Source organism: Xiphophorus couchianus, chromosome 15, assembly GCF_001444195.1.
Source record: "Xiphophorus couchianus chromosome 15, X_couchianus-1.0, whole genome shotgun sequence".
Lineage (NCBI taxonomy): Eukaryota > Metazoa > Chordata > Actinopteri > Cyprinodontiformes > Poeciliidae > Xiphophorus > Xiphophorus couchianus.
Genome location: NC_040242.1, coordinates 4,897,818 through 4,925,661, shown reverse-complemented (window position 1 = coordinate 4,925,661; position 27,844 = coordinate 4,897,818). Strand labels below are relative to the sequence as shown.

General features: G+C 44.9%; 3 protein-coding genes across 4 annotated transcripts; 1 reads left to right on the top strand and 2 right to left on the bottom strand.

Moving 5' to 3' along the window:
• The first annotated feature begins 183 nt into the window (after nucleotides 1–183).
• nkx2.4b (NK2 homeobox 4b) lies at nucleotides 184–2,545 on the top strand. Its single transcript, XM_028040962.1, has 2 exons — nucleotides 184–848; nucleotides 1,417–2,545. Exons 1-2 carry the CDS (start codon nucleotides 494–496, stop codon nucleotides 2,016–2,018), a joined length of 957 nt encoding a protein of 318 aa, XP_027896763.1. The 5' UTR covers nucleotides 184–493; the 3' UTR covers nucleotides 2,019–2,545.
• On the bottom strand, nucleotides 2,432–18,012 carry xrn2 (5'-3' exoribonuclease 2). Of its 2 annotated transcripts, XM_028040921.1 has the most exons (31): nucleotides 17,783–18,012; nucleotides 17,291–17,418; nucleotides 17,086–17,197; nucleotides 16,903–17,014; nucleotides 16,274–16,332; nucleotides 16,120–16,209; nucleotides 15,976–16,048; nucleotides 15,537–15,587; nucleotides 15,304–15,461; nucleotides 14,916–14,990; nucleotides 14,605–14,738; nucleotides 13,016–13,073; nucleotides 12,832–12,939; nucleotides 12,717–12,761; nucleotides 12,503–12,646; nucleotides 12,176–12,220; nucleotides 11,827–11,918; nucleotides 11,248–11,383; nucleotides 9,240–9,347; nucleotides 9,071–9,160; nucleotides 8,934–9,006; nucleotides 8,737–8,820; nucleotides 8,319–8,416; nucleotides 8,169–8,248; nucleotides 8,032–8,088; nucleotides 7,679–7,747; nucleotides 7,378–7,506; nucleotides 6,600–6,721; nucleotides 4,598–4,664; nucleotides 3,203–3,380; nucleotides 2,432–2,625 (listed from the first exon to the last, which is right to left on the bottom strand). In XM_028040921.1, the coding sequence occupies exons 1-31, from the start codon at nucleotides 17,855–17,857 to the stop codon at nucleotides 2,572–2,574; spliced, it is 2,904 nt and encodes a 967-aa protein (XP_027896722.1). In that variant the 5' UTR covers nucleotides 17,858–18,012; the 3' UTR covers nucleotides 2,432–2,571. The 2 variants fall into 2 exon arrangements, with proteins under 2 accessions (XP_027896722.1, XP_027896723.1); XM_028040922.1 differs by lacking the exon at nucleotides 6,600–6,721.
• A 6,385-nt stretch (nucleotides 18,013–24,397) lies between these two features.
• LOC114158979 (bifunctional protein GlmU-like) lies at nucleotides 24,398–27,444 on the bottom strand. The gene is made up of 3 exons (XM_028040968.1): nucleotides 27,374–27,444; nucleotides 25,020–25,202; nucleotides 24,398–24,913 (listed from the first exon to the last, which is right to left on the bottom strand). The coding sequence occupies exons 1-3, from the start codon at nucleotides 27,374–27,376 to the stop codon at nucleotides 24,653–24,655; spliced, it is 447 nt and encodes a 148-aa protein (XP_027896769.1). The 5' UTR covers nucleotides 27,377–27,444; the 3' UTR covers nucleotides 24,398–24,652.
• Between the last annotated feature and the right edge of the window lie 400 nt (nucleotides 27,445–27,844).

The following is a 27,844-nucleotide window of genomic DNA, read 5'->3' as shown; positions in this document are numbered from 1 at the left end:
GATAAAATCTGAATAAAAAGGTTTTTGTTTTTGATCTTAAATGATTTTATTTTCTGTACAAATGTTATTAAAATGTTAAATTAAACAACAATGAACAGATTATTAAAACACTCAACTGATCTGGATTATTGAGTTTCTGGATTATTCTGGATCATTTAGGAAAATCCGCTGCAGGCGGCAGAACCCGCTGGTTCCGAGCATCTGGACCTGTGTTCCTCCAACAGGTGGAAACGTCACGTGGTTTTCCACATGAATGCTCCTCGTGCACGCGCTTCTTCACGCGCCCCGCATCGCAGGAACCTGAACAGGTGAAAGCTGCACGCGCGGTTTCCTGCTGCAGATCTGAGAAAGTTCTGAAGAACCGAACCGAACCTCTCCGTCACTCCGCCCCCACCGGGACGGGGCCCGCGGCCCCCGCGCCTCAGAGAGACGGAGGAGGACGAGCATCCAGCACAGAGCCGAACCGAACCGAACCGGACCGCTCAGCTTGTCCATGAGCCCAAAGCTGTCCACTCCGTTCTCAGTCACAGACATCCTGAGCCCGATGGAGGAGGCGTACCGCCGGTTCGGAGGGATGGAGCCCGGCCCGCTGGGGGCCTACCGTCAGGCTGGGACCCAGATCCAGAACCAGAACCACCTGTACCACCACCACCATCATCATCATCACCTGTCCGCTCCCTCCTCTTCCTCAGCTCTGGGCCCCGGGCCCGCCTACCACGCTTCCCCCGGGGTGCCGCAGTTCTCCGGGGCCGCGGCGGGCTTCGGCGGCGGGGAGCTGCTCCCGGAGCCGGGGCGGGGCGGAGGGCCCGCCGCCTGGTACGGCGGCCCGGAGCCCCGCTACCAGAGCAGTGAGTCCGACCGGAACCGCTCCGTGATTTATTTAAAATGCGAACTGCTGCTTTAAACTGTTTCTGTGTTCATCAGTCAGTCTGCTGAGATAGAAACTTTTTATTCTGCTTTGAATAATTAGTTTTATAGCTGGGAACATTTTGGATATTTGGATGATTAAATCGAAATGATTGTATTTTTGTAAAAAAACCCTTGAGACATTTGTTGTGAATTGCAGCTATAGAATTAAACTTTAATTTAATAGTTCAGCTTTCTGTTTAAGTTTTATTAAAATAAGTATCATTTTTATAAATTGAGTTAAAACAATTTCATGAAAAGAAGAAAATGAATCTTTAAAATTGAGTTTTAGTCGAATTGCAGATAAAAGTCTAAATGACTTTTTAATCTGCTTAAAGGAAAGAATTTCGTTGCAATTTCAATATATATTTTTCAACATTTAAATGTGTTTAAAATTTTTCATTATTTAGAGAAGAAAGGAACTAGAATAAAAGTAAAATTAACCATAAATATTTTTTTATTTCTGACTGACGGGTTTTCCAGGTTACTTTTTAACTCGGTCTCTCCCAGTCTCCAGGCTGATGGGCGCCCCGGGCGCGGTGAGCCTCTCCGGGATGGATCCCGGCTCCAAGCCGGTGCTGTCGCTCCACGCCGCGCCGCGCCGCAAGCGGCGGGTCCTTTTCTCCCAGGCGCAGGTGTTCGAGCTGGAGCGGCGCTTCAAGCAGCAGAAGTACCTGTCCGCCCCGGAGCGGGAACACCTGGCCGGCCTCATCCACCTCAGCCCGAACCAGGTCAAGATCTGGTTCCAGAACCACCGCTACAAGCTGAAGCGGCAGGCCAAAGACAAGGCCGCCCAGCAGCAGCAGCAGGAGGCCGGCGGCCAGAGCGCGGCCTCCCGCCGCTCCTCCGCCAGGTCCCCGCTCCTCTCCAAGGCAGATCGGAGCTGCCGGGGCGAACCGAGCCACACCGGGACCCGCCAGGCCGGCTCTGCTGACGCGGTAGCCAACCAGAACCAGAACCAGCGGTCCTCCCCGGAGCAGCTGGAGGATCTGTGCCCCAGCCCGCCGCTCGGCCTGCAGCCGCACATCAACCTGACGCAGACGGACGCGGCGCTCATCGAATACACCAGCAGCATGCTCGGGTCCAATTTACTGTACGGCCGAACCTGGTAGAACCGGGAAAACTAGAGAACATTCCCGACCCAGGACCGCAGGAGGGAAAATGATCCAGTTTTATTTCCGCGCGTAAAAACTCGGTTCCTTTACGCAGAGACTCGGACATCCAGCGGGATGGAGGAAAAATAAAACCGAACTGGACCAGAACCAGAACTTCCTCCTGGATTAACAGGAATATTCCTCAGAATTCCGGTTCACTGGTAACAAACTGGTTCAGTCTACTGGGAACGCTGGTATCAGAACTGAAGCGGAAATGAAAGTCGGTTCCGTTCAGGCATGACTGTTTCCGTTTTAAAAATGGAATATTTCATGTAAAAAACTGGATTTTTATTGTATTTAAAATAATTTCTTTTGTCTCAATGAACTGAATCTAAATAAAATGAGAAAAATAATAATCCGAAGACATTTAATCCCAGCAACATTTGTTTTATTCCACAATTTTCTCTCAGAAACAAAACTTCGACATCACGGTTTACAAGCTGGTTTTAAAAAGATGAAAATATTGTACAGAGAAAATTAAAACATTAAAAAATTTCCCGTCCTGGAAAATTCAGTTATTCCAGCGGATATGTCTGGATGGAGGAGGAAGAGGGAATCCTCTGGCCTGGAAAACAAAGAAGCTGCTTTCAATAATCACATTTAACAAACTGTTTTAATCATTTTAAACATATTTCATCATTTCAAACTGTAAATACATTTTTAAATAAAAGGGGGACTTTTTCGTTTTTGATCAGTTGAGGAAAAAAATATCTGGATGAAAATAAAAGCAGGAAAACCGATTGATTAACTTGGTTCCGATGTCAGAGCGGAATAAAACCCAGACGGGTTCCGGATTCGGTTCTGATCAACTGGACTTTCTTAGTCAAACTGGGACTCTGCCAGTTTAAACTGGAGCACCACTCAGCTCGGATCGGACTGCGGGAAAATAAAAAATGCAAGAAATCTGAAGTAAAAATTAAAATATTGACTAAATTTAGTCAGAAGTTTAAATAAAATGAGCAGCAGCTCAGTTTATTTAAAGTTTCACTTTGATTTTTATGTTTTGTTTTTTTAAGATGAAAATCCAGAAAAATCAAAGTGGTTCTGGTCTGACTGGCCGGTCGGGATGTGATGAGCAGAACTGGGTCAGAACCAGAGTTAAACTGGGATCCATCTGATCCCACAGGTTTCCAGATGTTTACCTGCTGCTGGCCCCGGTTGTCACGGCGGTCGCCCCAGTCTTCCTGGCGCTGGTCGTAGCGCTGCTGGTAGCCTCCCGGTCCCCCCCCGCCGCGGCTCAGGTTCTGCTGGTACGCAGACCGCTGAGCCTGGACGGCCCGGTCCCAGCCGTGGCCCCCGCCGCGGTACGGCTGCTGCTGCCTGCACACACCAACGTTCAGCCGGTTAGCTTCGGCTAGCTCCGGTTAACTCCTGTTAGCTTCGGCTAGCTACAGCACTTCAGCTAGCTCAGTCTTTAGCTCCGGCCAACTCCGGTAAGTGGACTGGTTCTGGTTGGACAGAACCGGATCCCAACAGCAGGGAGCTCTGCAGTTTAGATCTCATCACTCTGCAGGTCAGAGGTCAACATCTCATTGCCGGTGTGTCACATTGGAAGGAAACTGAACGTTGACAAGTCAACTAAATCAGGAATAAATAATCTGCTTTTATTTCACTTAAAAGGAAAACCCGGATTTCTCTGAACTGGTCGTTCCCAAAGGCGGGAAATTAATTTAGTAAAACTAAATTTGACCAAATATTTCTGCAGTTTCAGTAGAACTGAAAGACCAATGAAGGCAGGAGCTAGCTAGCTAAATTATTTACTGGTGTTGGAAAAGCTGGCAGAACGCTTCACTTACAACATGGAAAAATGTTTTCTCACTGAAATAATCCAACTTTTTAAAATTATATGAATGATTAAATCAGCTCCTGTCCTTAGAAACGAGTTTAGAAACCACAAAACTGGTTTGTTGTTTTTGCAGTGAATTTGTTGATTCTGAAGGAAACTTTTACAGCGTCACTTCTTTCCTGAAACCAAAGTTTTCCGGTCCTGAAAATGGAGAGTTTTTATAAAAACATTCCTGAATTTGGGAGTTTCAATGAAACACAGAGCGGCTGAACTTCCTCTTTGGTTCTGGAGTTCTGGCTCGGGTCGGAGCAGCTCCCGGAGCGTCCGGCCGGATAATGAAGACGCTCCCATCCCTCATTACTGAACCATGTCACACTCAGAGCGGCGTTCCGATCGGAACGCCGCTGCCTAATCCCCACTCAGAGTTCCTGAGAGGCTTAAGGAAACCGCTCAGCCTCCGGGAATGAGGAGCGACCCGGATCGACCCGGATCGAAGGGAAGCTGCGTCCAGGAGCCGGATCCGGACTGGACAGCCGCCGCAGCGTTAGTCATGAAGCTGCACCCGCCTGCAGGCGGGAATACTGACGGGAACGCCGGGAGGTTTTACAGGAGAAACAAAAACACCCGGAAAATTATTCAGTTTTAACAGTTAAACAGAAACATTCCCTGGAAAAACAAACATAGGACAGTAAAACAGTTTGCTGGGTTGAAGTGATTCGGATCAGAACCAGGATCGGAGCGTTAAACTCACCTGGGGAACGGTGGCGGAACGCTGCTGAAGGACGGCGGCGGACGCTGCGGTGCGTTCTGCCTGGAATCTGCAGGGAACAAAACAGAATCAGGACCGGTTCTGGAGTCAGGATCAGGACCGGTTCCGGTTCCAGGAACTTTTGGGTTTTATTGTAGGAACATTCCCAAGACTCAGTTTGACTGTATAAACATTTATAACTGTCAGCTGTCGGGTTTTCAGAGTGGCTCCGGGTCGGGTCGGGTCCGGTGGGGGTCGGGTCCGGAACACTGCATTAACATTCTCCAGTTGGGAAAACGAGGGAAGCATTCAGCAGGCGGCATTGTGGACGCCTCAAGTACCTGGGCTCCGTCGCTGCAGCGACTCACAAAAAACCGGTTACCACGGCGACGACCAGCTGCAGCAGGCCTGTTTGTTAACAGGGGGGGTGGGGGGAAGGTCGGGGTCGAGTGGCTGGGGGGGGTTAAGCGGGTCAGAGGGACCAGGAGCTGCTTCACTGGAGGTCCAGACCCGAACGCTGTTAGAACCTTCCAGAACCAGGGAACCAGAGCTTCACCATGGACGCAGAACCAGAACTCTGAGGCTCGGTCTGTCCTGGTGGGATCAGAACCATCAACCTGCAGCTCCAATCATCGCTTCCAATCATCGATGATCATCGATCTGCTGCTCCAGTGAAGCAGCAGTGAACCCATCCTGCTAGCATGCTAACCCATCATGCTAACATCTACTGATCAGTGCTAGCATGCTAATTCGGAGCGATGGGTGCTAGCATGCTAACTCAGAGCGATGGGTGCTAGCATGCTAATTCGGAGCGATGGGTGCTAGCATGCTAACTGTGATCGACCAGCTGAAGTCCTCCATGTTGGCCAGGCCTCCCACCTGAGCTGTGGATCTCTGTAGATCCTCTGGAGATCAAGCTCTGACGTCATCACAGCTTTCTACCAATCAAGTGGCCAGGATTGAAGTGCAGTAAAGTGAGAGCAAGCCGCACTTTTCAGATTTTATTAATAAAAGTTGCTGAATCCATGAATCCTTTCCAACGTTCTGGAATCGGTTGGTCAGTTTATCAGGCTGATGGGAGTGAGTGCAAGAGTGTGTGCGTGTTGGTGTGTGTGTGGGGTCAAGCAGCAGGCCCATTCTCTCTCTCTGGTTGATCTCCAGCAGCAGAGTTGAAGTGGACCACCCACCCACCCAGTCAGTCAGTCCAATTATGAGGCGCTGTCCTGTCCATCGCGTCCCTCAAAGAGGACAAGAGGGCCGCTGTCAGTCTCCGTAATTAGTAACCGCCCTCAGCAGCTGCAGCCTGCTAACGGGCCGCTGCAGAGGTTCTGCTCAGAGGATATAGCCGTCAGTATCTAACCCAGGGGTGGGCAATCCTGGTCCTCGAGGGCCGGTGTCCTGCAACTCTTGCAAGTCTCCCTGGTCCAACACACTTGAATCCAGCAGCTGAATCACCTCCCAAGTGCAGTCAGGTTCTCCAGAGTCCTGCTAATGACCTCATTATTTGACTCAGGTGTGTTGAAGTGGAGATGCATCTAAAAGTTGCAGGAGTCCGGCCCTCGAGGCCTGGAGTTGCCCACCCCTGATCTAACCTGAAATCTGGAGCGTCTGGAGTCAGACGGAGCGGCAACTCAGAGTCCAGCGGCTCCTCCAGCATTTCCACCAGTTATTGATCAACTGATTGATAACTGGATGCTAACAGATTATTTTCCAGAATGTGAACCAGCTGAAGCTCAGACTAGAGGAGTTCTGCTAGAATTCACAGGCCAAGAAGTTTTTATCTTTAATGGAAAATATTAATTATAGTTCAGTTTGTCTTCATTCCCACTCAGTGCGTTGCTCTTTCAGCAAACGGCCTATACAAAGTCTCTATAAATTCCATGTCACTTCCTGTCTCATCTCATTCCCATCAGTTTCCCGAGGAAGGTGCTGCCCCCTAGTGGCCCGGCAGACGGAGGTTGTGTCTGGTGGGTCAGAGGTCGGGTCAGAGGCGGCGGAGTCTTACGCTGGAAGTGCTGCTGGCCGCTGCTGTGGGCGTGGCGGCTGTAGCTCCCCTGGTGGTAGCTGCTGGGCGGTGCAGCGTTGCTGTACTGACCTCTGAACTGCTGGGCTCTGGGCAGGCTGTGGCTGCAGGGGGACAACCAGTAAAACCAGTAAACCACTGAGCTCTGATTGCTCTCTAACTGGACTCTGCTGGTTCTGATCCTCTAATCGCTGACTAATTATCTTCCAAACAGAAACGTCCAGATGTTCAATTATTCCCATTTCCCTGATGATAATTCCAGCCTGCTGCAGACTGCAATCACAGCTGGCTGATGGGGGCCGCGCCCCGCCAGCCGGGGGGGGGGGCGCATTGGGCCCGCTGATGAGCGGCACAGCTGATGCAGGTTCTGCTGGTTTTCATTTCATCTGGAACTCAGAAATCAAAGCTGCAGAATTTTACTTTCTTAACAAATCTTATTTTTACACATTTGTTCAAATGATCACCAGATCACATCAATCTACTATCCCAGTCCTCCCAGTCCCACATTAGAAACACACCAGTCACAATCTACCAATCAGAGCCAGGAGGAGGGTCTTAGCGCTGTCAATCACACTGATGTACCTGCTGCTACGCTACAGCTAGTTTGCCACGAAGCCTGTACGAATGCTAATGCTAGTTAGCATAGCCAGTTTTTCAGTAACCATTAGCACATTTAATCATGAGGATGATTGGCAGCACTCATCCTCCTGGCTCTGATTGGTTGTTTTTGTTCAGACGGTCTGAGCGTTGCCATGGTTACCCCAGCGCCCGGAAGCCAGCCTGGTCCAGGTGGGCCTGCTGCCTGTTGGGGTTGAAGCCCAGCTGGGGCCTCCAGGGGCCCCGGGCCCCTCGCTCATAGTCTTCTGGTTTCAGCACCTTGCTGGGCATCCTGGAAAAGATAAACTGGTTAAACTGGTGCCGTCTGCCTTCACTTCTATAAAATCCCACAAGGACTCTGAATGAGATGTGAAACGTCTTTGTTTCCAGATAATCCTGGAGGTTCCCAGTAAAACTAGCAGCAGAAAGAACAACAACTGGTTCCTGGAAGGAAACGTTCTTACTTGGCTCCCGGCAGAAGAACCGCTTTGAACACGAAGCCTTCAGCGAACTGAGGATCCCTGAACTTCACACTGCAGGGAGAGAAAAGAGTTTACAGCATTTCTGCTCCCAGCCGACGGAGACCATTAAAAACTGGTCTGAATGAGCCAAACAGCAGCTTCTACGGTGGCCCCCCGGGGCCAAACATGCTGCAAAGTTAGTTAAAAATAAATTAAACTTTAGATTTTATTTTGTTCATAAAAAACTAATTGAATACCTTATTAATTTTATTTATTAGTATTTAATTTACACTTATTTTTGTTCATTAAAAAGTTTAGTTAAATACAAGAACAATGATTTTTTAACATGGACTCACTTGATGGAGCTGTTGAGTGAAATGTCTCTGAGTAGAGGAACAGGCGACTTCACCGTCCTAAGGAGCACAAACAGAACCAGCTCATTTCTGGGTCGGGTTCCAGCAGAACTCTGGGAAAAGCCTGCTCAGGTTCTTACTCGTCTGGAAGGATGGGGTTGTCGTCCAGGTTCAGCGTTCCCTGGATGCCGTGGCAGAGCTCCGCCGGAACCGGGGCCTCCTGGAAGAGACGCAGAGCCGCTTTACCACCAGAAACCCCACAACAGAGGTTCTGGGTCTGGTTCTGGTACCTCCTGGGTCTCTGAGCGGTACAGCTCATGGATGAAGTCGAACAGCGGGTGAGATCTGCCCAGGAACAAGATGTCGCTGCCCAGACTGTTCCTCCGCACTGCAACACAGAGAGAGGCAGGTTCTGGACGGGTCCGAGGCAGCAGAACCCGGTCTTTTTGAACAAAGTTGCTGTATTTGCAGCTTGTTGCGTTTTCGGGTTGCCAGACGTCCTGAAAGTTGCAGCTTTACACTTTCATGAAATGTTTGTTCACCACATCCCATAATGCAACACAGCTACAGGAGGCCGTTTGGGTCCGGCTGGAGTATCATGTCCCACCACTAGAGGTCGCCTTAACCCCACCAAACACCAAGACAACACCAGGTGACCCCTTCCCACCAGGTGACCCCTTCCCACCAGGTGCGGTGACCTGGTCTCACCTTCTTCGGGCGTCAGGTCGGGGTAAACGTCAGCCAGAGCCGCCCTCAGTCGGCGCTCATCCACAAACGGCAGCAGGGCCACGCCTTCAGGAGGGAGCAGGAACAAGACAGATTGGAGGAAAAAAATACCGTCTGCTGAAAGCTGCGCTATGATGTCATAATAATGTCATCAGCATGCTGACAGGAAGTGATCTCACCCTGCCAGGCGTACTTCTTCCCATTCAGGTCGATGGCGAAGTCGTCGGGGTAAAAGTCGATGATGGAGGAATCCTGCAGCACAGCAGCGGGTCAAACAGGTAACTTCCTGCGCATCACTTCCTGCTGGCCAACTCACCGCGCTCATCATCAGGTTCCTCCATGTGGGCGGCAGGAAGTTCCCACTGGCGGCAGGAAACACTCCCATCAGCTGCTCCAGAGGCTTGAACTGAACAGAACAGCAGAGCGGTCAGAACCGGACGGGCGAGCGGTTCCGGCCCAACCCGATAAACCCAGAACCTCCTCACCGGCTTGGTGTCCTTCTCGAACTCTGAAAACATTTCCTGGATGTCTCTGAAGTCGGAGGCGAACGGAGCGTAGTGGAACGGGAAGAACCACTTCCAGGAGGCGCAGCCCTGCAGGAGGGAACGGGTCAGAACCAGAACCAGAACCAGAACCAGAACCAGGCCCGGCACTGATTCTGATCAAGGTCCAGCATCGGTTTAAGAAAACCAAATAAATTTCCTAGAAGCGTCAAAGTGTTCATTCTAAAATAAATCAGGAAGGAAAATGAAAACAATAATCTGGATTAAATTATTTTAGAAAGTAATCAGAAACTGATAAGAATGTCGAATCGATATAAAATCTATAACAGATCCCAGATCAATCAATCAGAAGCTGCAATGACGAAATGCTTTTTGACCGCCATTTATTCCCGGGAATAATCCCAGTAATCCCAGTAATCCCAGCCGGCCTTCGTCGCTTTAAGAAGCCGCCACAGCGTTCAGCGACCCGATCTCCATCTGAACCGCCACCATCAACCTCAGCAAAACGGGCGGCTTCTCATCAGAGCGACCCAACAGAACCAGAACCGATTAATGAGTTTCATCCATAGATGTGATCACACTACAAATCAGATCCATAAATAAACAAATTATATTCATAACTAATTAAAACATAGTTTCAATTTATTAATTTAGAATTAAATGTTCTAAATATTTAAACATTAGAGTAACTACTAAAAAGATGAAAAGATCTGTAATTAAATAACAATAAAATAATAAAATGTTTAACTAAACTAACATTTTTTAAATAAAAAGTTTAGATAAAAAATTTAAAACTCAACTAAAAGAATTGTAGTTAAAAAAATAAAGATTAAACGAATCGGCCGATTAGGGAGCCGTTTCCATGGCAACCAGCTGGAGGATTTAAACAGAGCGGTTCTGACCCAGAGCCCAGGTTTGGTTCTGATCCTCTCAGTGTCCTGGGGTCCTGTGAGGTTTGGGTCGGCCGAGGCGTGCCTGATCATAATCTGCAGCAGTAGAGGACAGGCACGTCCCCGTCCACCGGGGGGCGCCGGGCCCTTCAGAACCGACCCCCGGGACCAAAGCCGGAGAGCAGAACCGGGCCGATCCGTCCGGGATGATGAACCTCTGAGGGCTGGCGCCGCAGCGTTAGCACCACTCCCGCTCACATTCAGAACGAGCAGAACCGGACCGGACCGGGTCAATCAAAGAGTTCATCAGCTGCATTAGAGATTCAGGAGGAGCTCTGGGGTCAAAGGTCACACTTCAACCAGGGCCGGGTCGCTGCAGCCCGTCCCGTCAGGCTCTCGTGAGAGGAACCAGCCGGAAAAACAGCGCTCCCAGTTTGGACCAGCAGCATCCTGTTGTTGGAGGGATTCCCAAACGTTTCACCCGGCTGCTTCAACATCTACAAGGAGAACGGGGCCGGAACCGGAGCGGTCCAGTCAGAACTCCCGCCGATCCACAAGGACCACCTGGGAGTTTTAGTAATTTATTTGGAACGTTTTGGTTTCGGTTATCCTGAATAATCCGGTTCCTTTGAATGCATCAGAACTTAGAATTCCCACCATTTCCAGTCCTTAAATGCATCAAGAGAAAAAAACTCTGAAGCTCTCTAAGCTCAGTGAAAAACTAAAGAACCATGACCTTTGACCTCAAACTTCTATTAAAGAACCCACAGAACAATTTTCCTTGTGTGTGAGAAGCAAACGGACCGGATCAGAACCAAAATGTTCCCGATTGGACTCGTGTTTGGGATCACTGTCCTGTTGGGAAACATTCTGGGATTCTGGCCAACCAGTTTCCTGACGCTCCGACGCTAAAAGCTAGCTACGCTAACACGCTACAACAACATGGTATGTAGAGGAAGCTAATGCTAAAGCGCTATGCTAACATGATATTTAGTGGAAGTTAATACTGGAGTACTGCAACAGCACAGGTGGAACCGACTAGTGATGGGTCCCGGTTCTGGTTCCGGTTCAGCCAGAACCAGCCAGCGTGTCCCGATTACCTGGTAGTAGTAGCGCAGCACCCAGCACAGCCCCTCCACGTAGGAGCGCACCACCTTCTTCCTGAAGCCGTCGTCGGACACGTCCACGTCAAACTTGGTCTTATAGTATCTCTGCTTCCAGCCCTCCTCCCACAGCCTGCAGCAACACACACACAGACACACACTTACACACACAGACACACACTTACACACACAGACACACACTTACACACAAGGGGGTAAGTGTGTGTAAGTGGCGGGGGGGGAGGAGGCAGCATGAATACCAATTTAGCTCGGTGGATTTAGGAGCTTTGAGGAGAGCATCACTGAGGAATTTACTGCCACGTTCCTGATTTCCATATTAATCAGGCTGGGAGGGAAGCAGAGCACTGGGAGCACTGGAAGCACTGGGAGCAATGGGGAGGGTTCAGTGCCTGCAGCTGATCTGATTCAGGAGTGGAATCAGTTCAAAGTTTAGCTTAGAAGCAGTTCTGATGTTTTCAAGACAGATACTCAGGAGTTGTGACTGGAGCGGTGTCAGTGTCTGGTTCTGACCCGGTTCCGGCCTGCAGTCAAACAGAGTGATGGTAAACGCCTGACCTGACGTTGTCTTCGGGCTCCGGCTCGCTGTCGCTGTCCTCACATTTCCTTTTGACTCCTCGGTCTGTGCCGTCGCTCACGCCTGCAGACGACTGAGCAGGGCAACAAAACCCACAAACAGCTGCAGTCAGTCTATGGCAACAATACTCATTTACTGAGGCCAGGGGGCAGATCTGCTCCGGAACCAGCTGTTCTAGAAACTACTGAGCGTTCCTGAATAGAAAATAATAAATCAAATATACAGTCTGCACTGTCAGTACCTTCATGTTTCCCTTTGAGTTTAAATGTGTAGAAAATATTCTAAATATGTAAAAAGAAAAGAGCGTGAGAGAGAAGTGAGTGAACTCACCCTGCCTCCGTTCTTCATCATGGACTTCAGAGACTGAGCTGCATCCTGCAGGAGAAACCAGACAGAAACAAACGATTGGAGAAAACGAGGATTTAAACTCTGCATTCAGTCTGAACTGGCCTCCAGAACCCGTCCCTGCACACCGACGGGATTCCACTCATAACCTCAAATCTTTTCTGCTTCAGACACTTCTAAGGTTCACCATCTTCATTTATCATGCTGGAAAAATTTATAAAAACAAGAACATCTGCAGAGGGGGCGGAGCCTTCTGACCACAGAGACAATGCTACCTGATCGCCACCTGAACGTTAGCTGAGCTGATGCTACCTTGTTGTGCTGCTCGACCGACTGCATCCTCATGTCGTAGGCCTGGTAGCGAGCGTTGTGGACCGGCTCAGGACGGTCCCTCCTGCCCAGGGCCTGGGGGGCGAACTGACCCGAGGTCATGAAAGCCGGACCCTGCTGCTCGGCCTGTGGGTGGAGAAAACGCATGACGCACCCGAAGGACGGGTCAGAGGTCGGGACTGGCAGCTGGACTCACCTTCATCCTCTTCCGTTTCTCCTTGTTTCTCCTCTTGAAGTTCTCCTGCAGGAAGAAAGAGGAAGTTTAGAGGAGCAGCCACAGAGCACGGTTCCTCCGTCCTCCGGCGTCTCACATCGTCCTCTTTGCGCTTCCTGAAGATGTTATCCTCGGCCACGCCCACCGCCTGCATGATCATCTCCACCCGCTCCAGGTTCACGAACCCGTTCTGTGTCAGGTAGCCCTGCAGAAGAACGCCGGAGGTCAGAGACAGACCGACCGGACAGACCAGGTCTGACCGGACCGAGTCAGATACTCACTCCGGTCTTGTGCACCACGTCCTTGTAGATGCTGACCAGCCGGTCGATGGCGCCTTCTCTGTGGGGACGACAGGAGATGAAGATGAAGAGGAGCTGAAGTTCTTAAGCTGTAATTTATTAACCAGATCTGAGACTCCAGGCTGGTTCTGCTCCAGTAAATAATTTTATTTTTTGGAGTCCAGAAGCATACATCATCTTTAGATAATTTATTTCTTATTATCTGGAAACCTCAGATCAGCTGTTTGACTGGACCAGAACCAGCAGTTTTCTCATTGGCCCCATTAATTCAGATTTTGAACTGTTCAAGTTCATGCTCTTATTTTGAAGTCCATTTAGGCAGCAGTTCTGTTTCCTTTTGTATTCTACACCTGTGATTTGCTGCAGAAGTTGGCGTTTATTCTGTACCCAGAATGCATCACTGTTTGGAGATCTGCTGATGTCCAGTTCTGTGGTGAGCTACGTTAAATCACTAGCAGAGTTAGCAAAACTAAACCATGAAAGGTTTGTTCTAAAGAATCACTTCCTGAGGATCAAAGCTGCAGGAATGTGTGTAATGACAAATACAGCCCTGCAGGGGGTGATGTACCATGTTGTAGCACATGTGTTAGCATGGGAAGAGTATTAGCATTAGCTTACACTAAATACAGTTCTAGTATAATTTTTTAACATTTTTATATTCTACACCTGTGATTTGCTACATACTGTGATAGCGTAGCGCCTTAGCATTAGCCTCTGCTGACTATCATGTTAATATAGAGCTTTACCGTTAGCCAAACTAAAGCTTATGATTACTGCTTTAAGGTTAGCACAGCTAACAGTTTAGCTAGCGGTGCCATAGTTTTCCAGACTTTTCAAGTCCATGTGGAAACCCGGTCCGGTCCGGTCCGTGTTTCTGCTTCAGATCATTTCAGTTTTTATTGGATTCAACAGAAAACCTCTAGAGTGGAGCGTCGAACACGTTTAAAATGTTTCCATCCGACAATCACAAAAAATCTCATTTCTGAACCTTTTCAGCCCCAAACCTCTGCAGCAGCAGATCGGCAGCCTGAGCGCAGAGAGGAGCAGAACCGAGGCGCTGATTTAAAATGCTAATTATGGATCGTGATTAAAATGCCAGCGCTCATTCAGAGGATCAACCAGGAGCCGCGAGGATTAGCTGATTAACTGGAACCTCATCTGCACCCATAAACGCTTCGGACCTGAAACACCAAACCAGACGGAGCGCCGCTGTCAATCAGAACCACTACAATCAGCTGCTTCTCAGCACAACTAAAGGCCGTCTGCTGTCCTGACAAACTCATGTTGAGGTTTTTATTCGAATTTAGAAAAGCTAAACTTGAACTAGCCTGAAGTTAAATCATCTGATAAATCTCCACAAACAGCCAAAGATAAAAACAGAGAAATGATCAAAATAAATAAACTCAAGCTGCTGAATGTTCAATTATTTTCTGCTCATTTCTACAGTTTTATAGAAAAGTTTGCCTTGTCAGCAGGGATTAAATAATCCAGATTAACATTTACATCATCATTAAATAATTATTACAGTTATTGTCCAATCAGGAAAGTAGTTTATCTTCCTGCAGACTCACCTGATCTCCAGGGAAGGAAGGTGAGGCAGGAAGTCGTTTCCCACGAAGAAGCACATGAAGACCCAGTCGTCCACGCTCCTCTCAAAGTCGAAGGGGAACGGCAGGCTGGCCATGGTCAGCTCTCTGGACAGGTACTGACCACACACACACACACACAGCACTCAGCTGCAGGTCCGTGATTCAACTCCACATACAATTAATGAATGTTTGGTTTGGATCCTCCATGTTTATCTGACACCAACTACAGAACCTGAACTGGATCCTGACTAAAACTGGACCGGAGTGATGAAGAGTGATGAAGAGTGACAGACCTCCCTCAGGACGCAGAGCCTGATGAAGATGAACTCCTGCTCGGCTGCAGGCATGGCGCCGGCGAACTCATCATGCTGAAAGACAGATGGATTTATTTCAACTATTGTCATTTAAAAAAAAAAAAACAACGAAAAATAAATGCAAAAAATAAACATTTCAATTAAAAATAAATATATTTTAAATATAATAATGACAAAATACAAAAAATTTTACACAAACAAAATGCAAAGAAATATACTAAAATATAATAAAAAGAAAACAAATATCAAAAAGGAATAATACAGAAGAAAAAAAGACTTTAAATAAAGCTCCAACAAAGACAAGGAGGCTCCCAGCAAAAGTGAATACAGTGTAACATAGTGAAGTGCGCGGCGGGTGCAGGCAGACCTCTCCCTGCTTCTGGCGCGCCACGCCCTGACAGTCCTTGATCTCGTGGCCCGTCTGGCCGCACAGCGAACACGGCCGCGGCTTGTTGGGCTTGAACTCCTCCCTGATGATGGTGAAGTTTGGCTCATGGGTGGCCAGGCCCAGCATGATGAGGTCAGCTGGGGAACAGAGCAGAACCACGGTTGAACCAGGACCATGACTGGAACCAGGACCAACAGAGAGAGAGGTCTTACCGTCGGCGCCGCACAGACAGTGGTGTGTGTTCGGGTCGTGGTTGGGCTGAGCTGTAGAGGACACGCCTTGTTATTCTGTGTGTGTGTGAAAATCTCTCCCGATATTAACTTTCATGTTTTTCACATTTCTGTTACTAAATATAAAACGGCATTAAATCCTTTAATGAGATGAAAAAGGTTTTTATGTTTTTGCTCGGCTGCAGGTTTTCTGCCAGGATGAATTTTTTATTTAGTTCACCGTCTTTTAAAACGTTAGTTTAAACTTGCTTCCATAATAAAGCTTTTCATTTTGTATTAAATTATGTATTTAAGGTGGTTGGTATAATTTTTGTGTCTCATGTCATTTATGATGTTTAGATGTTTTTATGTAAAAATGATTGTTACTCTATGTTTTTGGTGCCACGGCTGAACGGGTCTGTGCAGAAGTCTTGGAGCGTACCTCTTTGTCTCCTGATGAAATCCATGATCTTGTGTTCTCCTTCCCCTGGAACGCTGGCGTCAGACAGGAAAACCTGGATGGGAACAAACGGATCGGAGTGAAATGGATCACGTCCGGAGTGCGGTTCTGTCAGGAGAAACTCACCACCACATTCTTCCATCCCGGGTCGTTACTGAGCCGCTCCGCCACGTAGTAACGCAGACACTGAGCCAGGTTATCCATGAACTCTGTGCCCTGCAGAAAAATGTGACCTTTAACCCTGCAGACACCAACCAATCACAGCCAGCGCAGCACTTACAGGAGTGATGCAGTTGCTGTCGAATCGCTCCTTGATCTCCTCTGGTGGAAGATATCCTCCTGCCAACAAGCAGACGCAAAGTGGGCGGAGCTTCACCTCACAGGTGATTCCTCTCATTTTCTAATTGTCGACATCATCATTCTGATTAGAAAAAACACTTCCTACTCTTCTGCGTGTATCAATATAAATGTTTGATTACAACAATTATAAAAAAAAATCTGTTAAGATTATTTTAACAACATGGTATCTATTGATCGGTGTTTAATAAAGGCATTTAGATTATGTTATAAATATTTCTCATTCATTACAGATCAGATTTCAGGTTCTGTGATGTAAAGCAGATGATTCCTGCTAACAGTTCATGAATCGGTCCATGTGAAACATAACTATGTGCAGAAAGAAGAACATGAGCATCAACGCGTTCAACTAGTCGCCATCTTTGATCCGTTCCTGCAGACAGATGAAAATAGTCACAATGGTTTCCCGTTTCTCTGGAGCAAAGAGGAACAGAAAGTCTGGCTGTGAAACCATGATGGCCGACTGCTGCTCCACCCACATCGCCCGGACCTGGAGCTGATTCAGGTTCAGGTCGATTTAACCCCATAAGGCAGGTTAAACATGTCACACACCTCTCTGGATGACCTCCTCCCTCATGCGGTTCTTCTCCTCCGTCAGCTCCGCCCCCTCCTTGGAGGCCCGGAACCGCCGGGAGCGCTGCTGGTTCATTTTGGCCCGAGGAGCCTGAAGAGTGGCCAGGAGAAGGCCCGTGAACCGCGGTTCTCAGAGGTTTGATTCAGACGTGAGGGACTCACCACTCCGTCGATGGCCATGTAGAGAACCCGCCTGGGGCGCACGATGTTGAACAGGCGGTCGATGTACTCAAATATCGCCACCATCATCTCATCCTCATTCTTTGGAGCGGGCCTGGAAAAAAAACATCTTTATCTTTTCATTCTGAAGCCAAAAAGTTTCTATTTCTAACTACATGAGAGCTGAGCTGCAGAATCAGGCTCCTACTTGTCCTCAGGGTGGGTGCACGGGTGGATGATCCCGTTCATGTCCAGGTACAGGTTATCAAACTCCACCTCGTTGGGGTTCGGCTTGGTCGTGTCCACCGGGATGCGAACGCCGTTACACTCCTTCCCCTGTGGAAAAAACCAACTGGTTTCACTGGGATACAAGACAAAACCACGAGGAAGCAGCTGATCGTCCTGAAACAACCAGAACTTATTTCTGATGAGGAGCAGATGCTCCAGAAAATCCACCTGTTCCACGGGAACCTGATCACGTCGATACGTAAACACAGCTACTAAAACTGCTGCTTTACTCCACAAACAGGAGGATGGAACTGGAGGATAACCCGGGATATTTCCCTTAACATGCCTCCTTCTCCCGGTTTAAACAGGTTTAAACGGGTTCATGAACATTAAAGGCTGTTTAATTGTGTCTCTCCAGGCTGGTACGTGAAGCCAACCCGGGTTGTTTTCCGTGCTAACGATGCTAGCTCACCTTCTCCTCCACACAGTGGACGATTATCGACGGGTACTTCCGGCTCAGCCAGCGGAAAAAAGCCGGAACTCCCATATTTGCAGACTTTTTTCGGTCGGTTTATAAAATCCTAAAAGGTTAAAAAGGACCACGGGTAAATTTCGGATCCGGTTCTGGGTTCTGCTGCGCTCCAACGATGCGGCTACATGCTGTTATAGAAGCAGCTTTGCGAACTTTCTCCGGGTCAAATCCACCACTTCCGGTGGCGGTTTGGAACGACAGTTCCTGCGGCGCCCCCAGCGGACGGAAGTCTGTCAACAATAGTAATTATTGGATAGAAAAGGATAATAATGGGCATTATTGTTTTATCGACATCATCACCACTGGATTTACCACAATATCATGATTAATTTTTTAAAAATAAGTTCAAAAATCTGCATAGTTTTAAATTTCCACACAAGCGTAGAACTTCAAACTTTAACAGAAATTTTGAAGATTTCTGTTTCATAAAGTCCCAGTAAAAACCCTGTAGGTTGAAGTTGAACTTTTCAGAAAGGTTCCTTTTAACCCGAACACACAGAAAGCACCCTACAATACAAACTGTTCATGTAATTAGTCAGATTTAAATTACAAAAATACTAAATACTATATAAAGTGGATGTGTGATAATTTACAATAATGTCTGTGGATTTCTCTGAGCATCGGTTAAATTCAACAGAACAACCTGACTTCAGCCCAAAGTCTTTGTTGCTCTTTATGTTCTTATTTAGCTTCAGCTGAAACTAATTTGGATCAAACTGACACAGACGGACATTTAAATGAGTTATTGTGAAAAGCTTGGTAAACATGACAAACATTAAACTTTTATATGTGAAACAGACTGAAATGTCCTTCAGCGGGTTTCCTGAATCATGGAGGGAGACGGAGCCATCAGCTTCTCCTCTGCACGATTATTGCAGCACAAAGCTGCTGACGGAAACACTCGGCCTGTTCTGGCGAGAATTTCCATAAACCGTTACCATGGTTACCGCGGAGCTGCAGGTGATTGGCTGAAAGCAGAGAACAGAAGAAGAGCTGGACTCTGAACCATCAACACAGACCAAATTCTAATTGCAAAAGAAATTAGCAACTTTCATCAAAACCTTCTGCTAGACCAAGTCAAAGACTTCGTCCCTCAAATCTCTGAGGATTTCAAGGAAAACTGTGACAAAGATATTAATATGGAAGAACTAGACAGCGCCACCATGTGCTTGAAACTGGATAAACCCCCGGCCCTGACGGCCTTACTGCCAATCTATACAGACATTTCTAGGGTTATCTTAGAATTTATATTCCATGTTTTTACAGAGATCTTATGTAATAATTCACTTCCTCTCAGCCTGAAGCAGGGCGTCATCACCCTGAAACCCAAACAGGAAGAGACAGCAAGGTTCTAGACAACCACCTTCTACACTGTGATTACAAACTACTGATGTATATCTACACAAATAGATTAAAGACTGGCCTTAAGGAGGTTATTCCTGAAACACACACAGGTTTTATGTCCAAAAGATCAATACATGATAACATCAGGCTGGTGCAGGATTTACTCCAGTACAGTGACCTGACTGAGGATAAAGGCTTCATCCTTTTCCTAGACAAAGTCTTTGATATGTTGGAACATCAGTTTCTCTTCAAAGTTTTGCACTTGTTTGGATTTGGACCAAACTTCTGTAGAATAATAAAAAGCTTTTGTATGTTTTGTTGGAAACTTCTGAACATGAACCGCTTCACTCCTCACCAAACTCCATCTGGAGCAACAGAGACGTTACACAGGAATAAGTCTCTGTGTTCGGATCACTGGATGGAAAAAGGAATTTGGTCCATAAGACATTTTCTTAATGATGGTTGTCTTATGACGAATTTTGCTTGTTATATAATTTGGACCGCTTTTTAGGATCTCTTTTTCTATTGTGTGCAAACTGGAACATTTTGGAGAAACTTTCAGGACTGGATCTCATCAAAACTTTCCCTCCATCATTCCTTAAAAACAGAGGATCTAATATTTGGACCCACAGAGACAGAAGAACCTCATTCTTAACAACCTGCTGATCCTTGTCAAATTCTTCTCTCACTGCTGTAAAAGGGGAAATAGAAATCCTGACTTTTCAGGCTTTAAAAACCTTTTAATGGACAAAAATCACTTCAGAACCTTAAAACTGATGAAGAACAAGCAGGAAATATCTTGTTGATCATTACAGCCTAGAATGATCTGAATTGATTTGAGAACTAATTCCTCTCTGTCTTTTTCTGTTTTTATTCTTCTGTTCTCCTCTGTTTGATGTCGGACACATTTTATTTATTTATATTTTTATTTTACTTTTTCCATTGTTGTCTTATAATTATATGTGCCTTAAGCCTTCGTCATGTATGTACATGCCACGTCATCTTGTATTGTTCAAAGTGTTTAACAAGAAAATTTTAAAAACACAGAAAACTGGAACAGATCTGCAGACACAACAGAATTCAGCAGGTTTGTGACGGAGGGAGAGCGCCCCCATGCGGAAGGTTTCCGCCAGATAGAGGCTTTGACCGCAGATCAGGACAGAAAAGATCCAGTAGATCCTCTGGATTCAGCAGATCAACTGCGCACAAATTCATGAAGAGCAAAAGCTGATGATGTGGAGAGAAACTGGATTTTATAAGCGAAGAGCAAAACGCTTCAAAACTGAAGCGAGTCGGATGAGAACTAATCAAGTTCTGCTGATTAGTTAGATCATCAGACCAGGACATGACGAGGTAGATTGAGACTGAGACACTGATAGATTGATACACTGATAGATTGATACAGTGATAGATTTAATACTGATAGATTGATAGACTGATAGACACTGATAGATTGATACACTGATAGATTGATACACTGATAGACACTGATAGATTGATATACTGATAGATTGATATACTGATAGATTGATATACTGATAGACACTGATAGATTGATATACTGATAGATTGATATACATATATTGATAGATTGATACACTGATAGATTGATATATTGATAGATTGATACACTGATAGATTGATATATTGATAGATTGATACACTGATAGATTGATATATTGATAGATTGATACACTGATAGATTGATATACTGATAGATTGATAGACTGATAGATTGATATATTGATAGATTGATACACTGATAGATTGATATACTGATAGATTGATATATTGATAGATTGATACACTGATAGATTGATATATTGATAGATTGATACACTGATAGATTGATATACTGATAGATTGATAGACTGATAGATTGATATACTGATAGATTGATATATTGATAGATTGATACACTGATAGATTGATACACTGATAGATTGATAGACTGATAGATTGATATACTGATAGATTGATATATTGATAGATTGATACACTGATAGATTGATATACTGATAGATTGATATATTGATAGATTGATACACTGATAGATTGATATACTGATAGATTGATAGACTGATAGATTGATATACTGATAGATTGATATATTGATAGATTGATACACTGATAGATTGATATACTGATAGATTGATACACTGATAGATTGATATACTGATAGATTGATATATTGATAGATTGATACACTGATAGATTGATAGACTGATAGATTGATACACTGATAGATTGATATACTGATAGATTGATATATTGATAGATTGATAGACTGATAGATTGATACACTGATAGATTGATATACTGATAGATTGATACACTGATAGATTGATATACTGATAGATTGATAGACTGATAGATTGATATATTGATAGATTGATACACTGATAGATTGATAGACTGATAGATTGATACACTGATAGATTGATATACTGATAGATTGATAGACTGATAGATTGATATACTGATAGATTGATATATTGATAGATTGATACACTGATAGATTGATACACTGATAGATTGATAGACTGATAGATTGATACACTGATAGATTGATATACTGATAGATCAACACATTCTCGTAGCCCCGTGGCCCCGTGGCTCTGTGGCTCCGTGGCCCCGTAGCCGGGCTCAGCAGGGGGTCATTATGGGCAGTTCTGATTCTGCTTTGCCCAAAACAAAGACACACTTTACTGACCAGAACCTCCAGCTTCCGGGAACCACAAACCTGTTTAACCCAAGTCTCAGTAAGTGGACTACTCTAATTACAGCTGAGTACTCTGATTACTCTGACAGAGAGTTGAGCTCTGTCCGGTTCTGTAGCATCACAGATTTAAAGAAGAAGAACCCCGGTTCGGTTCTGGAGCTTCCCTCGGACCTAAAGCAGAACCTTCTGGTTCCGACCCACAGCAGCCTCATGTAGCTGCTCCTGCTGCCCCCTGGTGGAAAACAGCAGCAGCTGCAGCCGGAGGCCTCAGATCATTCCGCTCCAAATCTGTTTTATTCAATTAGAATTTAATGAACATTGTTAATAAATACAATCATAAATATATTTTATTCTGCGGAAGGAATTAAAAATAGTTTGGATGATTTCAGATATTTTCAGTCAGATGATTTTTAATTTAATCTTTCATAACAAAATCTTTACAATATTAACGCAATAATTTATCTCCTAAAGGAGAGAATTAATTTCGGAAGTGGAGTATTAAACATGTTGATGAGATGAATTCATCAGATGAAACAGAATTAATGTTTTCTGGACAAACATTAAAACTAAATCCTCCAGATAAATGAGATAATTTTCTAAAAATACATTTATTATACTGAAGCAATAAACTCGGATTTATTTCTCCTGTTAGAGAAGTTTGATTTTTTAAAATTTTGATTCAGATAAAAAACATTAACATTAAAAAAAAACATTTATTAGAATATTATTTTTAAAACATTTTAAATGTTTTTAAAGCAATTTAAATACCGTTTAATATTTATATTTATTGTTTGAATCACTTTGATTTGTTTTTAAATTAGAAATGTGAATTTATTAAAAGCAGCAGGAAATAAAGAAACGAAAATGAATACAAAAGTGAATAAATAAAAACAAACTGAAAATGTTTTTATTTCATTTAGAGCTGAAGGTCATGATGAAGGTCATGATCAGGTTCAGGTCCGGTTCCACCTGAAGGGAGCAGAACCGGAGCCGCACTCTGCTCTCCTCCTCCTCCTCCTCCTCCTCGTCTGGAGGAAAACCTTCCTAATTGTGCTCATTGTTGTGTGAATCTGTGAAGCTCCGGCTCTGATGTTTGATCGGTGTGTGAGATCGGCCTCCCGCTGAGAGCTTCACACAGCCGGCCGTCATTAGCCGGATCAGCCGGACAAACGACCTGGGCTGGCCGTCAGAAGTGAGGCGGAGAGGGGGCGGTTTCAGAGCGGCGGGGCCCCGTTGCATCCCGCTCATTATTCACCGATAACAGGAGCAGGGAGGCAGCTGGGAGGAGAAGCTGCAAATGAGAGGAAGGACGGAGGAATTAGTTCCTCTGAGATCCATCACCTCTTTATTTATAGCAGTGCTAGCTTTTCCTTTAGCTCTTAGCTTCTTCTTCTCAGGATACATTCTGAGTGCTAATTTACTGTTTTGGCTGTTTTGTAAAGTTTTAGTTGAAGGTTTGGTTATAAACTGTTCAGAAATCTTCTAACGTTCAAATTCATGCTTTTATTTTGAAGTGGTGAAGCCTGTTTATAATTCAGGTTTTGTCTTTTTGTCTAATAAAGACATAAAGTCTTTTGTTATGTATGAACAGGTTTTCGCTACACTTATTTGTTTTCAAAAACTTGTAGGACATATGAATTTTAACATCAACAGTAAATTGGTGCTCAAGGGTTAGCGCAATAGCATTAGCTTCAGCTAAATACCATGTAGCATAGCGTATCAGCAGAGCTAATGTTTATGACTAGTGCCGTAGGGCTAGCAGCTAGCGATAGCCACCACTGGTATCTAATTACTATCTAAAGTTAAATCTGCCTAGCAACACATGACACATCACATTCTAGTTTTAACAGAGCCTGTCTGCCTCATAATCAGAAGCTTAGAGGAAGCAACTGTTGTTCATCAACCCGGGAGGGGTCAGAGGTCATCTCCAAACCAGACAGGAAAGCCTCCCAGTGAAGCTCAGAGACAGACTCAGTTAGCAGGTCAAAGGTCACGAGGAGAGTTACCGTGTGGAGTCAGAGTTCAGATCAGCAGATTTACTGAAGGCTAAAGCCGATCATTAATGATCAATGAAGCCGATCATTAAGGATCAATGAAGCCGATCTTTAACGATCAATGAAGCCGATCATTAACAATCACTGAAGCTGATCATTAAGGATCAATAAAGCCGATCTCTGAGGCAGTGAGCCAACATGGCCGCTGCTCTTATTATGTGAAATGAGGCTGAAAGCAGCTCAGAGCGGTAATCGCCGTGACAACAGCCCGCCTGATCAGACGCCTCAGATCAGGAAGCCGGGCCCCGGGGGGCCGCAGACCACCAACGCCTCCAAACGGCGCTTTGTAGCTCTGCTTTAATGGCGCGCGGAGGCGCGTGGGGGCGAGGGGCAGGAGGCATGCTGGGAGATTTAGGATTATCTTAGCGAGAAACAACAAAGCAAAGCGGCCATTTAAAGTTTTCACACAAATCTGGAAACTTTCATCCATGAAAATCAGCTTCAAAACAAACCAACAGGCTTTTATTTCATCTGTTTCCATAGCAACCGCTCACAGCTCAGCAGGAACAGAGAGGCTGGGGTCAAAGGTCAATTATTTCACAGAAACGCTGTTTACAAACGATTGGTTCTGATTCTGGTTCTGATTTGCTGGCCACAGGTTCTGGGTCGGCTACGGAAAGCTGACAGCGATTTAATGAGGGACATTTTTATCAGACAGAACCGGTTCCGGGTCCGGGTCCGGAACCCTCTTCAGGTGGCTCTCTCCACCTCTGATCGGGTCAGAACCACCAGCTCGGGGAAGCCCGTCCTCGGGTCGGGCTCCCTGCTGAAACGCAGGTCGACGGCGTCGCCCACGACGACCTCAGTGGTGGTGAACACCTCCAGGCCGCCCAGAACATGGCCGCCCACCGTGGCGCCCTGGGCGTCCGCCAGGCTGATGTGGAGGTGGGCGTCGCTGTTGAGCGTCCCGACCAGAGAGACGATCTCATAGCGACCGCTGAGCTGCAGGACCTGGGAGCAGAACCGGGTCAGAACCTGGACAGCCGTACTGAACTGTTCACAAGTCAAACCGATCACTGAACATGAACCAGTTCCCCTGAACAGTTCCTTCTCCTACCTCGTTAGTATTTGTTGCCGTGGCGTTTGCTAGCCTGAGCGTTGCCCTGGTAACGCTGCCCACACAGGTGATGACGAAGGGCGCTCTGAGTCGTCGCTCTTCCACAAACGCCTGCAGCGATCCCAGCAGTTCCTGACCCGGACCGAACCGGACCGCATGGACCCGCAGCGCCGACCCGGCCGCCTGCAGGGCCAGAATGGTTCTCAGATAAACAGCTGATCTTTTTCTAAACATCAGACTGATTAGTTTATGTAAATTCATATTTCTGTCAGTTATTGAGTTGAACTACAAAATTACTGCAAATAATAATAATAATGTAAATAAAAATAAAGTGAAGCATTAAATGTTAATGTAAATTTAAAGACATAAATTAAAATACAAAGTAAAAAAAATAAAAGATGTGCATCTGATTCTTATCCTCCGTCTGGTTGGAGATGAAAATGAAACCCGTTTTTCAGAGGCTCAGATCCATAAAGTAATGATGAAAATATGATAATATACTTTATTTAATTTAAAAATTTTTAATGTAATGCTTTTGAAAAACTGGATAATTGTTCATTATTATTATTATTATTATTTCTTTTATATAACAAGAAACTGAGATTTTCTCTGCGGTCTCATTTTATTTTTATCGTTTGTTTTTTATGGTTCATGTTTCCGTCCCGCAGTGGGTCGAGGCTCATTTGGACCCGAACAACCAGAACCAAACAAAAGAACCCAGAAGAAGAAAAAATTTCAGAAATGTTAAAAATTCTGACAGACTAAATCTTCTGATCCTCTGGTTCCGAGGATCCAGAAGCCGCTGAACGCTGCGTGTGGCCCGTTCGGTCTGTAACAGGATCAGCGCCAAAGCAAACAGCAGGCTGACCTCTGACCCTGCAGGCGGGCGGGGGCGGGTGGTTAAACCTGCAGGCGGCGGGTCTGAACCGGGTCTGAACCAGAACCAGAGGGTTTGTTTCTCTTGCGGTTCTGTTGAGTTTATTTGGGTCCAATCCGCTGGTTCTGAAGGAATAAAGTAGGTCACTTCATTCATTCATGGATCAGTTTTGAATTAAAGTTTTAATAATAATTTAATAATTTGTATTAATTTTAATTTTATCCATAAATTAAATGAATCAAATGTTAAATCCATAGTTTTTTTTGTTACTATTTCTATAAATGTCTTATTTCATTTATTCATATATTTATTTTTGAAATGGATAATTTTTCTTTATATAAATGTATTATTTTAAAAGATATGTTTTTAATAGATCAACTTGATTTATATAATTTAACAATTTATTATTTTTTTCTCCATTATTGTTATATAAGTTACAAATTTAATAAATCATTTATTGAAAAATGTCCTCATCTTTTAAATGATTCATTTTATTTTTATTTATGTATTTTAAAGCTCAATATTTAAATATTCGTTAACAGGTCCGATTGGATGTTCAGAACTTTTACAGTGGAGTTTATTAGTCAAACAAAAAATGTAAAAATTAAAAACTTAGAGAAAATGGTTCCACAATTCTTCATAAAATAGACAAACAATAACAAAATAAAAATTCTTAACTTGTAAATAACCCAAAACTATCAAATAAACTAACAACAAATTAAATTCAATAATTAAAATAAAGAATAAATAATTCCTACAATTATGATTTATATTTATATAATTATTAATTAACTCATTTTCTTTATTCTTCGGTTAATTAATTTATGAGTTCTGGTATGATTTATATTTTATCCATCCATCTTCCTCTTATCCGGGGTCACAGGGTCACGGGGTCAGCAGCCTCAGCAGGAGGCCCAGACTTCCCTCCGCCAGCCTCCAGGAATCCCACAGCGTTCCCAGCAGAGGAACATCGTCTCTCCAGCCTGTCCGGGTCGTCCCCTAGGTCCCCGAGTGTCCGGGTCATCCCCTGGGTCCAGAGTGTCCGGGTCGTCCCCTGGGTCTCCTGGTGGGCCCTGGGCTCCATCCTGACCAGATGTCCCTCAGCCGGAGCAGCGGCTCCACTCTGTTTAGTACCGTTTTATTTATTTGATTCTTATTTACTATTTTATCTGAATTTATTCCATCTGCTGCTGATTCTGAACATAAATTTATTTCAACACGTTCGGATCATTTAACGGGTCCAAACATCCAGAACCAGAATTCTGGACAGTCACCTACAGCTGAAGTAGAAAAGTAATCATTTCCAGATAACGATGCTGGCACTTTGGGTCAAAGTTGAACGTTTTCCTGCTGTTCTGTCCAACAGGAAACAGGAAACTGGAAACTGATCCTTCATCTGTTTATTCTGCTGGAACCCGAATAAAAGTTCGGCTTCAGATCAGAACCAGAACCAGAACATAAAGAAAGTCCAACTCACCATCCTGCTGCAGCTCAGGGATCAAACTCCACAGAAACGAACTGCGCATGCGCACAACACTCACTACTTCACCTTTGTTCTACGCTCCTAAAACCTTATTAACAACCCAGTGCAGCAACAAGTCACAGCGAAATATGAACCAAATTATCCATTATTTATTAAAAAAACTGCAGGAAACCGAATTACTTGTACAGATTTTTGTTTAACAATAAATTTAATTAAGTTCATTTACAAATTTTGTTAAATAAAAAATCTCCATTATTTCATTACATAATTATTAAATCTGACAAACATTTACGTGAATAACAATCATATTTAATCTGAATATTGATGTTGGAATATAATTTAAATCTCGGAGAAATTCTGGATAAAAGGTCATAAACTTCATAAAATCTGAAATAGCATTTATGTTCCGGTTTTACCTGCTTTTATTTCGCATCGCTGCTGATTGTTTTCCTTCCGGTGTTTGAC

Coding starts and splice junctions, on each gene's coding strand:
- nkx2.4b (XM_028040962.1), top strand. CDS start 494: ATGAGCCCAAAGCTGTCCACTCCGTTCTCAGTCACAGACATCCTGAGC. Junction 849..1,416: donor GGAGCCCCGCTACCAGAGCA/GTGAGTCCGACC, acceptor GGTCTCTCCCAG/TCTCCAGGCTGATGGGCGCC.
- xrn2 (XM_028040921.1), bottom strand. CDS start 17,857: ATGGGAGTTCCGGCTTTTTTCCGCTGGCTGAGCCGGAAGTACCCGTCG. Junction 12,221..12,502: donor CGGTCGAGCAGCACAACAAG/GTAGCATCAGCT, acceptor TTTCTCCTGCAG/GATGCAGCTCAGTCTCTGAA. Junction 8,249..8,318: donor ACCGCTCAGAGACCCAGGAG/GTACCAGAACCA, acceptor CGTCTCTTCCAG/GAGGCCCCGGTTCCGGCGGA.
- LOC114158979 (XM_028040968.1), bottom strand. Junction 24,914..25,019: donor CGGCAACAAATACTAACGAG/GTAGGAGAAGGA, acceptor TTCTGCTCCCAG/GTCCTGCAGCTCAGCGGTCG.